This window comes from Leguminivora glycinivorella, chromosome 26 (genome assembly GCF_023078275.1).
Source record: "Leguminivora glycinivorella isolate SPB_JAAS2020 chromosome 26, LegGlyc_1.1, whole genome shotgun sequence".
NCBI lineage: Eukaryota > Metazoa > Arthropoda > Insecta > Lepidoptera > Tortricidae > Leguminivora > Leguminivora glycinivorella.
The window spans coordinates 9,022,567-9,037,510 of record NC_062996.1 but is presented as its reverse complement, the minus strand read 5'-3'; the positions used below and the strand labels follow the sequence as shown (position 1 = coordinate 9,037,510).

At 36.7% G+C, this 14,944-nt stretch overlaps 1 protein-coding gene across 1 annotated transcript in view; it reads right to left on the bottom strand.

Moving 5' to 3' along the window:
• LOC125239766 (1-phosphatidylinositol 4,5-bisphosphate phosphodiesterase epsilon-1-like) overlaps nt 1–8,697 on the bottom strand; it is a 234,420-nt gene extending 225,723 nt beyond the window's left edge. Inside the window, exons 1-2 of the mRNA XM_048147438.1 lie at nt 8,430–8,697; nt 5,750–5,865 (exon numbers count right to left, since the gene is read on the bottom strand). Of these exons, the coding sequence (XP_048003395.1) occupies nt 5,750–5,865; nt 8,430–8,499 (186 nt within the window). The 5' untranslated portion in view covers nt 8,500–8,697. The remainder of the gene's footprint in view (nt 1–5,749; nt 5,866–8,429) is intronic.
• Nucleotides 8,698–14,944: the final 6,247 nt, after the last annotated feature.

Here is a 14,944-nt window from a genome sequence, read left to right as displayed (position 1 = left end):
GATCGAAGACCCGAAGCATTCTTAGTGTAAAGTCTGAGTGCACGCTCATATTGGGCGTGCAGGGGGGGGGTAAAGGCCAGGGACCACAAATAACTAAAAGACAAATTAAATGAAAAGTAAAGAAGAAAAACAAAAATGTGGAAAGAAGGCTAAAAAAAAAAGGGGGGGGGGCATGTCAAACAATGGAAGCTCATACAAGTGTTCTGACTCCGGAGTCGACGCTGCCTAGGATGGACGCTCGTCCGCCCCGCCGATCGCTCCGCTCCGAGCATTCAATCAAGCCTTACACTTAAGAAGTTACGCTTGCTGTGAGGAAAGTCGAGCGTAACCCAGGTGTTCGGGATTGTTCGGATGTCCTCCCAGCCTTTTAAAGGACAACAGTCATCGCTAATTCGCTACATCTCCAGAATGCATACAACACTGACGCGCTCGCACGTGCTTGCGTCCTTCTTAATTTAAATTGAACTAAAGCCAAAACTATGTAATTTGATTATTTACTACGATTAAACGCATGTCAAGAATTCACTTTTTTATTGAAGAAAGTATCAACCAACATTAGTAAAAGGCTTCCCCCTCCTTTTCCACTTTTTTTGGTATTGAATAAATGTTGTATCTCATCTACTAAATTAAACAAAACAATATAAAATGATGAAATCAAAAAGTGAAACAATCCACTCATCACTGTTTATTTATTTATTTAAACTTTATTGCACAAAATATACAAAAATGTACAAATGGCGGACTTAATGCCAAAAGGCATTCTCTACCAGTCAACCATAGGGCCAAACAGAGATTCAATACAAATGGTGCAGAGAGAAAACAAAAAGGTGATTTACTAAGAAGAAAAGCAAACTATATATATACATAATATACTGCACATACTTTTACATAAATAGATATTTATAATAAATATTTTAAATATTACATATAATATATACAATTAAATACATATAATATTGATGGATATTATTCGAATTCTTGTTTAGCTTGTCTGATATTCAAAGGGAGTGAATTCCAAAGGCGACTAGCCTGAACGGCGAAAGAATTTGTCATAAAGCCAGTGCGGTGCGGAGGTATGGTTAGTTTGAGAGTTGTTTAGTAGTGTTGAGTTCCTCACTCGTGAGGCACCTCATTTGTACCACTCATATTGTTAATTTGTCGCAGTACTTCACACGGCAAAAATGTATTGCATCACACTTCAACTCACCGCACCTCATTTTACTCGCTTGTGACAGTCGCAACACAAACACCTCACGCCTCACAAAGCATTCACGTACTTCAAATGTCACAAAAACGTCAAAACTCATCATCCACACGCGCGCCTCGCGGCCCTCAAATACTCGCTCGCAACAGTAGCAACACAAACACCTCATTCCTCACAGATCATGCACATACTTCAAATGTCACAAAACGTCAAAAACTCATCATCCACTCGCGCGCCTCGCGGCAGACGCGGCCCTCAAACTCCGTCGCGAGAGTCGACACCTCAAATGAAGTGATCAACCACACGTTCAGTTATCGAACTACAGACCTTATGGCCGGGACAAAAGGTCCACCGATAAAATAAAATGTATCGTTTGACTCGTTTGTACCGGAAATCGCTTTGTACCGGAAAGACAGAAGAGGCACTGTGACAACAACACTTCAAAAATCCTTTCAAAGTGAAACAGATAGTTACGTTTACCATAAGAGGGAGTGAGACAGACACACGCGGGCTTCAAATTTGCCTCACCAAAAATACGTTACACATGACTCGAAAGAAAACAATCTTATGCGCCGCAAGTTTTCATACATTTTACGCCTTTTTGATCCCAGGATAGTTAACTTGCTCGCAAAAATCGCGCGAAAAATCAGACGATTTCGCGTGAACCACATCTTTTGTCTCTGTCGCATTTGTGAAGTCATGAATAAATGCAGCTGAGATGCAAAATGTTGTTTTTCGCGGCAGGTCTTCATTTTTGAATTTTTTGATAGCTATTATTGTGCTAACACATTGACCAGTATAACGTGATCTACCGCAGCAATAGAGTTTGTATGGCTATTGTTATGTGTAATCAGGGAGCTCTCTTAGACTGGACGTTGAAATGGTAACTCAAGTGTTTTGAATATTCGGAATACCAAGCATACCAACACAGAGGGCCAACCACTGAGAAGATGCGTTTACGAAGCTTGCTTAAAAACAATTACAAGATTACTGACCGAAATATAATATAAATTATGTGAAGCATGGTAGTTTAATTAAGTATTTAATCAGTAATAGAAAGAATAATTCATTTCTTAATTCAATAGAATGATAAATAAATCCGACACGAAACGTAATTCACAGGCATTGAGGTATAATGTACTAGAGAGGACACGGCGAACAAAAAGTTTGCGCCACGAACATAAGTCCAGTGGACTTATGTTGCCTCAGTCAGTCTCTGCGCGTGGTGGGAGGAGGTTGTCTCTGACTGCACACAAATAAAATGAAAAAATGCCTTCCTGTGCTATAAGATACTGTTGAAGCCATACGAGAAAATCTAATAAAAGTGACGGTGTCACATTTCATCGGTTAGTAGACAAGCTATTTTGATCTAACTTAATTTAAGTAATTATTATAATGAAGGGACGGGCTCCTTAAACGCGATGCTATGGCCGCCATTTTGACAACTGGAATCATAGATGAATCGCGCAGACATGACATGTAGGTAATAAGGTATAATAATTTGTGATCATATTCTGTTTTCAATATATAATATAAAAATATTTATTTCAATTTATAGTTTTGAATATTACACGGTTCTAAATACGAAATTTAGTCGATAATATTATACAATAAGCATGATTTTGAATTATTTCTGAATTATAATTCTCATTATTGACGAAAAATAGTGACACCAAAACTGAAATAGTATTATAGTATTTAATGCAACCGGTGTTTAAGGGAGGTAAAACAAGGTGAATGGCGCGATTATTATTCTGAGCGACAGAAACTTACAAAATTAATTTTATTGAAAAGAAATTAAAATTTATGAAAAAAACAATTACTTATTTTTATTTCACTGAGTAGAAATTCAATATAACAATGTATAATAGTGCTAAAAGTAAACTACTTAGTATTTCACACACAAAGTATAAAACAAAGGTCTACACTAAAAGTGTCGCACACACTAATAATTGTATTATGTATAGAGGACACAGTTCAGATAAGAAAGCACATCAAATATTTTATATTTTATGTTGTGTAGGTAAATTACATATTTAATGATATTGAGATTCATATTATCTTTTTCTTCTATGACAATTTGATATGTTTTCTCTGAAGAAGAACGACGTATTATTAAGCAATAATATAATTTATTGAAATTGATTTCCATAGAGTACCTAGTCTGTTCATATTCTTTGATGAATACTTTTGCATGTTAAATTGTATGTTGTTATTTAATGCATGTTAATTATAAGATGTAATGTTTTGAAAAGAAGTTGCCCGCCGAGTTTCTTGCCGGTCCCATAGTGGATACCCCCCTCCCAACTGAGGGGGGACTGAAATCTTCTCGAGGCTGAGGCGTAGGGTTAGAGCCGGCGTAGCTTTATTTGACGTTCATATGCGCATTGTAATATGCCTACTTGAAAAATAAATATTTCATTTTCATTTTCATTTTCATTTTTCGCGTCTAGGTGGTCAAGTCTTACTCTATGACACGGTTCGCTTCACGCGCATGCGCCTCGCGCTGCCGCCGCTGCCGGTCGGCGCACAGAATATGTTCGAGTTGTCATTTCTAATGGCTGCATCTTGGATTTTTTCCATTGAAACCCTTCCGATATCCGATATATCAGATCGGATAGTGTGAAAACGGACTAATACCCTTAAAAGAATTTGAAACTGGTGATGTCGGTGGCGTAGTACCTACTTACCAATATCTAGAAAATTAAGTGTGTATATGTGTGCGCATTGAACTACTATGTACTACGTACTAGAAATGACAACTCGAACATATTCTGTGCGCCGACCGGCAGCGGCGGCAGCGCGAGGCGCATGCGCGTGAAGCGAACCGTGTCATAGAGTAAGACTTGACCACCTAGACGCGACACTTTTAGTGTAGACCTTTGTTTTATACTTTGTGTGTGAAATACTAAGTAGTTTACTTTTAGCACTATTATACATTGTTATATTGAATTTCTACTCAGTGAAATAAAAATAAGTAATTGTTTTTTTCATAAATTTTAATTTCTTTTCAATAAAATTAATTTTGTAAGTTTCTGTCGCTCAGAATAATAATCGCGCCATTCACCTTGTTTTACCTCCCTTAAACACCGGTTGCATTAAATACTATAATACTATTTCAGTTTTGGTGTCACTATTTTTCGTCAATAATGAGAATTATAATTCAGAAATAATTCAAAATCATGCTTATTGTATAATATTATCGACTAAATTTCGTATTTAGAACCGTGTAATATTCAAAACTATAAATTGAAATAAATATTTTTATATTATATATTGAAAACAGAATAATGATCACAATTATTATACCTTATTACCTACATGTCATGTCTGCGCGATTCATCTATGATTCTAGTTGTCAAAATGGCGGCCATAGCATCGCGTTTAAGGAGCCCGTCCCTTCATTATAATAATTACTTAAATTAAGTTAGATCAAAATAGCTTGTCTACTAACCGATGAAATGTGACACCGTCACTTTTATTAGATTTTCTCGTATGGCTTCAACAGTATCTTATAGCACAGGAAGGCATTTTTTCATTTTATTTGTGTGCAGTCAGAGACAACCTCCTCCCACCACGCGCAGAGACTGACTGAGGCAACATAAGTCCACTGGACTTATGTTCGTGGCGCAAACTTTTTGTTCGCCGTGTCCTCTCTACCTCAATGTTCACAGGCGGTTGACGTTGACAGTAATGACAGTTTACAGAAGAAAAGTTAGTTTGTACGTACTTAGTTGCATTAGCAATATTTGCATAAAGTTTAGTTTTGTCCTACAGTGATAATACTAATAAATGAGCCAAAATGTAATAATGGTGACAACTTTTACACAATCAAATATACCTGTGATTCTGCCTTAGTGTCATTTGTGTGCAAAAAAATAGTGAAACTGAACTGAAAAGACTTACCGGCGTCGCGAATGTTGATGGTGTTTTTAATTACTATCATATTGCTTTTAAAACACATGGAGTGGTAGGTTTGTTATTTTTATGTAAAAGTGGTACTAATTATAAAACAATACGAACTTTAGTTTGTTTTAAAACATGCAGTTTTATGGTAACTATGCTAATCAAAGTATGTTATTATTAAGCTGTTAATAATATGAAACCACTGTAATTTGTAGCAGTAATTTAAATGGAACAAACTGTAAATAATATTATTCAATGGCAAAATTAGACCCAGTTCCATAAAAACATCAAATTAAGTTGTTATGCAGGCCTCTATGACAGTCCTTGAAATATTTTTTAATTTTATCTATTTTCTCTTGTTAAATGTTCAAGTACTCATTATGACTAATGAAATTTAGTATGTATAAAGGATATTTACCTAGTACACAACTACACATACTAGTTTTTGTTGCCGATGGATTTTGTCAAACAGCCGATGCTAGAAATTATATATATATACAGATCAGTACCTCACCTCATTTGAAGTAAGACATTGTAACACCTCATTTTTGGAAATGAGGTACTCATACAAACTCATTTGAAATTGATGTCCTACCCATCACTATTGTTTAGTACTTATGAGGTATAATATGTACTTACTTGGTAAAACAACTGGTATTCCGTGTCGGTGAGTCTGAGAGCTACTTCTTCAGGAAAATGGAGCAGTTCCTTCAAGGACATCAACTCCTCATAGCTGCAGTCTTCGGTTGAGGAACCTGGAAGACAGGTGGAATTAGTGGGAGGAAATATTATATTTGGTCACAAGAGAACAAAATGAAACACGATATGAAGTATGGTAAACTGTAGGGTTAAGTAACCATTCCTGTGAGCGAATTTTTATGAGAAAGGTGTCATACTTAACTCTGCAGCTTACTGTAGGTACTTATACCTACATTGAATATGTAATTTATTATTATTAATAATTAATGTATTTATTATAGTTATTAGTATCTTAAATAGGTAAATATATTTATATAAGTCCCTATTTTTTCTATAACGTAGTCCAATAAAATCAAGTCTTTATTAGTGTTCTTTACATATCCCGCACCTTTTTTGGTCTTCTCTGTTTGGCCTAAGTGCGTTTTCACATTATCCGATCCGATATCGGATGTCGGACCGATATCCCATACATTACAGGCGCCATCTTGAATTTTTTCCATTGAAATCCTTCCGACATCCGATATCGGATCGGATAATGTGAAAACGGTCTAAAGGTTGACTGGTAGAGAATGCCATGTAGCATTAAGTCCGCCTTTTGTAACTGTATATTTTTACTGTGCAATAAAGTTTAAATAAATAAATAAATTGAATTCCGAAAAAAATAATCTTTTATTAGTATTTCGAGAGTAGCAACGGATTCAGTGGGAGGATTTGCTATGGTAAGGTATCAAGTGAATTTGTGTAATCTGCTATTGAGCTTAGAATATAATTGAGACTTGAATTAATGGCATCTATGTAGATGAGTAGCCTGTGTGGTGACGGGTTAAGAATTTCACCACCCCCTTTCTTCCCGTGGGTGTCGTAGAAGGCGACTATGGGATATGGGTTAAATTGTGGCGTAGGCGAGAGGCTGGCAACCTGTCACTGCAATGTCACAGTTTTTCGTTTTCTTTCAACCCCTTATTTGCCAAGAGTGGCACTGAAGCTTTAGTGGTTTCATGTGTAATGTTCTGCCTACCCCTTTATGGGATACAGGCGTGATTGTATGTATGTATGTATGTATGTATATATGTAGATCAACTCAGCATCGTTCACAGTTCACACATATATATCTGCTAGTTAAATAAAAATTAATACATACTATTAAATTCGGTGCAATCTTTACATGAGCTCTTTCCCTCGCTCTATCAATAGCATAATTTAAGATACACATACTTACATACAATCACGCCTGTATCCCATAAAGGGGTAGGCAGAGCACATGAACTACTCAAGTTTCAGTGCCACCAGAGTGCCACTCTTGGCAAAAAGAGGTTGAAAGAAATTGTGACATTGCAGTGACAGGTTGCCAGCCTCTCGCCTACGCCACAATTTTAACCCATATCCCATAGTCGGCTTCTACGACACCGACGGGAAAAAAGGGGGTGGTGAAATTCTAAACCCGGTACCACACGGGCATAATTTAAGATAATTGATTAATTAGAAATTAATATTAGAAACGGTCGGTCGGTAATATTAGAGACGGTGCGGTCAGGGAAGCGCTGGTGGCCTAGCGGTAAGTGCGTGCGACTTTCGATCCGGAGGTCGCGGGTTCGAACCCCGGCTCCTACCAATGAGTTTTTCGGAACTTATGTGCGAAATTTCATTTGATATTTGCCAGTCCCTTTTCGGTGAAGGAAAACATCGTGAGGAAACCAGACTAATTCCAATAAGGCCTAGTTACCCTTCGGGTTGGAAGGTCGCTTTCGGAAAACTTGTGCCTACGCCAAATCTTGGAATTAGTTGTCAGAGCGGACCCCAGGCTCCCATGAGCTGTGGCAAACGCTGGGATAACGCAAGGAGGATGATGATTAGAAACGGTCAGATTCGCACTTGCCCGGTTTAACACCTTCGCTGCGGCAATTATCTGACGTCGCAATTAGTCTACTTTTTGATATCCAATCGATCTCAAGCCACAGTGAGGGTGTTAAAAAAGACCTTTAGATACATTGGTGGATTAACACTACTGTAGTAATTTCGCAACAGTGACTCCAATACCTAATACTAAAGCCGTTCAGGTTAGGTCGAGAGAAAGGGACACCGCTATACTAGTTATATAGCTCCACCCCTCTCTCTCAACCTAAACTGAACGGCTTTAGTAATTCAAGCCCCTTGAAGTTGAGACCTAAATGTTACCTGTACGCTAAACTTTCGCAGGCATGCAGTGACTTCGCACTTCGTAAATGCTTATATTACGGAATTTTCAAGTCAAAATTCTAAAGTAACATATTTCTAGAACTTCCGCCCCAGTTCTATACTTGCTGCAATAGCGACTGAAGTCATATTGCTATCTCTTTCATGCTAATGGAGATTTACTGCGATAAAAAGGGATAGAGCTAGAACATCAGTCGGCACTAGTTTATGCTTGAATTTTAACAGTGTAGGTACCTACGTTCAGAAGTGAGATTGAAAAGTTTGTCCGTGTAAAATGAGTTTAGAATGTTCAGGAATATTGCTCAGGATAGCCATAAATTTTGCTGGCATAGGTGTATAATATATGTAGTGCATTTATGGTTTTTAATTTCGTAAAAGTTGTACGTTACACCTCGATTTACGGTATCATAAAGTATAACATATTTACCTTCATCATCTTTATCAAAACCATGCCCCGCAGAGGCACCACTCGGCCCTGGCCTGGACCCGTCTCGCATCTCACAAGCACTAAATCACTAATAAAACTATAACCCACTACACTGTACAAAACACTACACTTCTCATATACGACAGCGCCATCTACTGTCATCCGCACTTTACACTTGCACACGCCATCTGTATTTCGGAACACGTATTATAGTTTTTAGCGCCATCTGTTAATGGGCGGCGGAACTTTTTCACGGTAGCACGCGCGATTTAAGGCAGGTCGGTTTTAGCGGCATTTTCACTCGATTTAATCTGAAACAAAGAGAAAATGTATGTTAAGTAACAATTGAGGCTTGTCCTTGTTATTAATAGACGTAGGACCTAAAGACGCACATATCAATAAAACCGGCCAAGTGCGAGTCGGACTCGCGCACCGAGGGTTCCGTACAAACCTGCAAGGTTTACAATTATTAAAAAAAATATATTATGTGATGTAACTAAAAATTTATGGTTTTCGTAATTTTTCCTTTATCTATGCTATAAGACGTTGCTTCGTACCAAATTTCAAGATTCTGAGTTCACGGGAAGCACCCTGTAGGTTTTGATTCCCTTGCAAGTGTCGAAAATTTGCGGCATAAACGGCTGTATCTTTTGATTGCGTTGGCTTAGAAGTTTGATTTTTTCACAGCTTCAAGGGACAGTAGACCTGAGTAATTGATATAAATTTCAGCTTCATACCTCCACGCGTTCCTGAGAAAAAGGGTCTTGACAGACGGACGGACGGACGGACAGACGGACAACAAAGTGATCCTATAAGGGTTCCGTTTTTTCCTTTTGAGGTACGGAACCCTAAAAACCAGTGCTCGGAGTCCCTCCGCGCAGAAGAAGTGAAACTTCTTAATATAACCTCAAAAATTAACATAGATTTATTAAGGTAATAATAGTACGTTGTGCAACAAGGGGAGGAAGTTGAATATTACTAACGAGAAGATGTAACAAAAAACCGTTCTATGCGTTACAAAAACAGACTTTTACTTCCAGCGTCAAAATTGAAGATGTTTTCAACTGGTCCCTTTGTCATGTCAATAAAAATATATAATAAATTGCCAGACAAAATAAAAGAGGAAACTACTGAAACAGCGTTTCTCCGCAAACTGAAAAATTTACTAATTAGCAAATGTTATTATACTTTAAATGAATATTTAAATGATGAATTTAGCGATATTTAGAAATATTATAGCAATGTACAAATTTATACTTAAGTCTAATTATAAGTGCCTTTCTCACTATATCTTGCTGCGCCCAACAGGGTACATAATGCGATCTGTATAAATATTATATGCCAACTGTGTAACCATTATGTGCAATAAATGATTGAGTATTGAGTATTGAGAGTAAGTTAAATCGCGACGGCTTGCCGGAGCGATTTAAAGACTCCAGTTAGCAGTGGCGGAGCGTCGATACAACTCTATTCCCAACGGGTTCCCTAAAATTATCTAGTATCTGTAGAAGTCCATACAAAACAGACTCCAAAAACCCCTCCGGCTTTACCAACGAAAATTTTCACGCCCCGACACTGCGAGTTAGTAATATTCATACTCCCCAAGTTACACACAATATTTTTCATCACACTTACAATGTAAAAAATCTGTAATAGATGTAAAGAAGTTAAGTACGGTACAAGAAATTTCATTATTCCCTTGGGAAAACGATTTTTCTATAACTCACGCCTGCGTGCAATAGCACATTTAAAGTGCGGGTGTGATGAAAAACTTTTTGTCCTTTTGTCAAGTCACCATCACGTTTTTGCGTTTAGTTACGTCAATGTTTTTAACCCCCGACGCAAAAACGACGGGGTGTTATAAGTGTGACGTGTCTGTCTATCTGTCTGTCTGTCTGTGGCATCGTAGCTCCCGAACGGATAAACTGATTTATAAAGATTTTTTTGTCTGAAAGCTGAGTTAGCCGGGAGTGTTCTTAGCCATGTTTCATAAAAATCGGTCTACTATGTCGCAGTCGGTGGTTTTTTCAAAATTTTAATTTTGTGGATAGATTATTATTCCTGTTTTAAACATTTTACATCGCCATTTGCTCAAATTTTTGAAAAAAAAAATCAAACATATACTCATTCATTTTGCACTCGATCTAAATATAAAACACACACATTCCAACCAACCATTCCAACCTTTAGTTATTCCGTGATTCCACCATTCAAAACCATTCTGGCATTCTGTTCTGTCACTGACTGAGTAAATAATTGAATGAATGGAATGAGTGAGTCGCGTTCAGCGCAACGACACCATTGACATAATAGAGTGGACTTGGCATATAGTACTCTATTGTAGCAAATTTTTGTGGCCGGTCCGCCATATTGTGTTCCAGTTCTTCGATGGACATAAGTTTCAAAATGCCATGGCATTTGATATACTTATATCACTTTCGACCGCCATGTTTTGTTCTTGTCGGCCACATCTTTTTGTAGTTATGCCACCTCCATTTGATTCCTATTTCATTGAACGACACTGACAGAGTTTTACGCGCTGTCAGTTGTAAGTCGCATTAGAAGTTATCAACACAAAAAAATTACACCTGATACACGAATTTGAATAGTCTTTTGTTGTACTTCCATGAAAAAATTTACAAATGAACACGCTGAGATGAGGCCATTTCGTGGCACTTCATTACTTTCTGTCTTACCACCTCTGTTTAATTTGTTTTTTTTTTTTGTTTCTTGTTCATTACCTGTAAACTATGTGAGGTGTCCAATAAAGAGTATTGTATTGTATTGTATTATGTGTATTTTGTCTCGCCTGTGTTCACGAATAAATGTTTATTCTAGTCTATTCTATTTTGAACTTCTCCATGCAATTTCGCAGCTTATTGTACATGTATATTTTACTTAGCAGGTAACATGGAATTGTATTCTGTACATTTCTAAATGTCTCTTTTCTTCGTATTTATTGTAATTGTGTTGTCCTTACTTTCGTGTCAACATTTCAAACTGATTTGTATGGTTCCAGTTCACTTGAACATGACATTTCCTGTTACAGTTCGTTGCTTTTGTGTAACTTTATTCTATCTTTAATCATTAGGAAAATGTTAAAAGTTTCAATGTCTTCACAATGTCTTTTGTAATATCGTACATAATTATGATATTTTAGAACAGATAAGCAGAATAGTTTGAAAATGTATTTTTCAGTACAGATGGTGTTTTTTTACGCACTAGTGCGAGAAGTGGTTCATTATATGGCAGGTCGAAACTTCGGAAGGCCATCTGTACTGAAAAACGTCGTACGATACACGTGCGAAACGGAAATTCGTAACTCGTGTCGATTTATCGCCACTCGTTTCGAACTTCCTTTTTTACGCACTTGTATCGTAATGTACTATTTCCGTACAGATAGTGTTTTTTTACGCACTAGTGCGAGAAGTGTTTCATTATATGCCAGGTCGAAACTTCGGAGGGTCATCTGTACCTACTGAAAAACGTCGTACGATACACTTATCGCCACTCGTTTCGAACTTCCTTTTTTACGCACTTGTATCGTAATGTACTATTTCCGTACAGATAGTGTTTTTTTACGCACTAGTGCGAGAAGTGGTTCATTATATGCCAGGTGGTCGAAACTTCGGAGGGTCATCTGTACCTACTGAAAAACGTCGTACGATACATTTATCGCCACTCGTTTCGAACTTCCTTTTTAGGGTTCCGTAGTCAACTAGGAACCCTTATCGATACCTTTGGGTTCAATTGGCGTAAAGGACAAAATGCAGGTTTTCAGGAGAAGCAAAAAACAACTTTTTTTTTAGAAAAATGTTTATATATTTTTTGTTTTTTGACCTATATTTGTGACGTATATAGAAAAATATGTAGATTTTTAGTATCCTTCACCTAGTGTAGCAACCGTAGTGATAAACTAAACGGTTTAGAAGTTAGATGGTTGTAAAGGACACGTCAAAATGCTATGGACGTCCTTTACACCCACGATTTTTTTGAACAATTAGAGTCGATAGGGTCGTAAATGACGGTCTTGGATGATTTTTATACAAATTCGGGGCGTAAATGTAACCGGAATGGTACAAATGGCAACTGTTTTTAGCTTAGTTTACAATTGAGAAACTTGAAAAATGTATTAAAACGTAGTTAATATGGCATAGAATAGCCACATTAGTGTTACAGTGTATATTTATCTAAATATTTAACAGAGACAAAGAACAAGACTATTTTATATCCAGATTTGCAATAAAGAAACAACATTTGCTTAAAAACTATCTAATATTTTGGAAAGTTATTATTTTAGTACCTACTCGCCGCTCGGCTGTCTCAATAAGTTACGCATTCAGTATTTAATTCTAGCAGGGAAACGCTTTCGTAGTTTAAGTAAATATAAAAACACTAATGGTAATCACGTAAACTTTAATCAGCAACTGTGAATAGTAGACTATATTAATACGACAGTAATTTTAAGTCTAAAGTAGAAAGAAGTTTTAAGAATAACTAAGAGTTAAGTACTTATTTATAAACGCAAGTTAGGACGTGTATACAAACTGTAGTCAAGACTACCTACTATGTTGATTCATATTTTTGATAATTTTAAAACAGAAGATTGTTATTTAGTCGTAAACCTGTTAAATAAGAATAATCTTAATTATGAGTTCAATCCTAGAAATATTATAGTCAATGCTTTAAGTACCTGGGTACATAGCCAAGTCACCAAACGCTAACGCTCATTCGCTAGCGAAACGCACCTGTTATTGTCGCACTAAATGTTAGTATAGTCTACTGTTAAAGTTTACTGCCGGCGTAGCTGAATGGCAATCGTCGACGCCAGACGCCGACAAAAATGCAGTCTGGTGCAATACGCAAGAGCGATAAAGATATATAGCTACGAAATAGATATTATCGTGAGCGTTTGTGCATTTGGGTACGTACCCTGATTACCATAGTGTTTTTTTTTAATTACCTACATCTCGCCGCAGTATAATAATACTACGAAAGCGTTTCCCTGCTAGAATTAAAGACTAAATGCGTAACCTACTGACTATTCAGACAGCGTCGAATACTAAAAAAATAACTTTGAATTTGTTGCCAAAGTATTAGATAGTTTTTAAGCAAATATTGTTTCTTTATTACAAAACTGGATATAAAATATTAGTCTTGTTCTTTTTTGTTGCTAAGATAGCTTTGATAAATACGAGTAATACACTGCATTAAACTGATGCAGCTATTCTATGCCATATTAAGTACGTTTTGATACATTTTTCCAGTTTTTAATTTTAAACTTAGAACAACATTTGTACCATTTCGGTTACAATTACGCCCCGACTTTGTATAAAAATCATCTAAGACTGTCATTTACGACCCTATCAAATCATGGGTGTAAAGGACGTTATAACATTTTGACGTGCCCTTTACAACCATCTATCTTCTAAATCGTTTAGTTTATCACTACGGTTGCTACACTAGGTTAAAGATACTCGTAATCTGCATATTTTTCTTATACACGTCACTAATATAGGTCAAAAAAACAAAAAAGTGGGTTTATCTTTCTCTTGCAAACCTGCATTATATGTCCTTTACGACAATTGAACCCAAAGATATCGATTACAGTTGCGGATAAAATATTTTTAGTGCTGGCCGTAAAGGACGAAGAACAGAAAGTAAGGGCTTAAAGGGCAACAATATATGTCAAGGTGACTTACGACTATATTTTTATTTGTAGATTTCCTTTACGACACAAATAATAATTTAAAATTAATGACTTGATATTTACGCCTCTTCAGAAAAGCTATTTTTGCAAGTCCATAGTAGAAAATCTTGGTCGTAAAGGCAACTTTTTAAGAGATATCGAAATTTTAACTACACAGATCGATAGCGCTTGAAATTCTGAACAAAACTGTATATATAACTCATTTTCGCCAAAATGTCCTTTACGCCAATTGAACCCAGAGGTATATAGTTTCGCCATGTCTGTCTGTCCGTCCGTCCGTCCGTCCGTCCGCGGATAATCTCAGTAACCGTAAGCACTAGAAAGCTGAAATTTGGTACCAATATGTATATCAATCACGCCAACAAAGTGCAAAAATAAAAAATGGAAAAAAATGTTTTATTAGGGTACCCCCCCTACATGTAAAGGGGGGGCTGATATTTTTTTTCATTCCAACCCCAACGTGTGATATGTTGTTGGATAGGTATTTAAAAATGAATAAGGGTTTTCTAAGATCGTTTTTTGATAATATCAATATTTTCGGAAATAATCGCTCCTAAAGGAAAAAAAAGTGCGCCCCCCCCTCTAACTTTTGAACCATATGTTTCAAAAATATGAAAAAAATCACAAAAGTAGAACTTTATAAAGACTTTCTAGGAAAATTGTTTTGAACTTGATAAGTTCAGTTGTTTTTGAGAAAGATACGAAAAACTACGGAACCCTACACTGAGCGTGGCCCGACACGCTCTTGGCCGGTTTTTTTACGCACTTGTATCGTAATGTACTATTTCCGTACAGATAGTGTTGC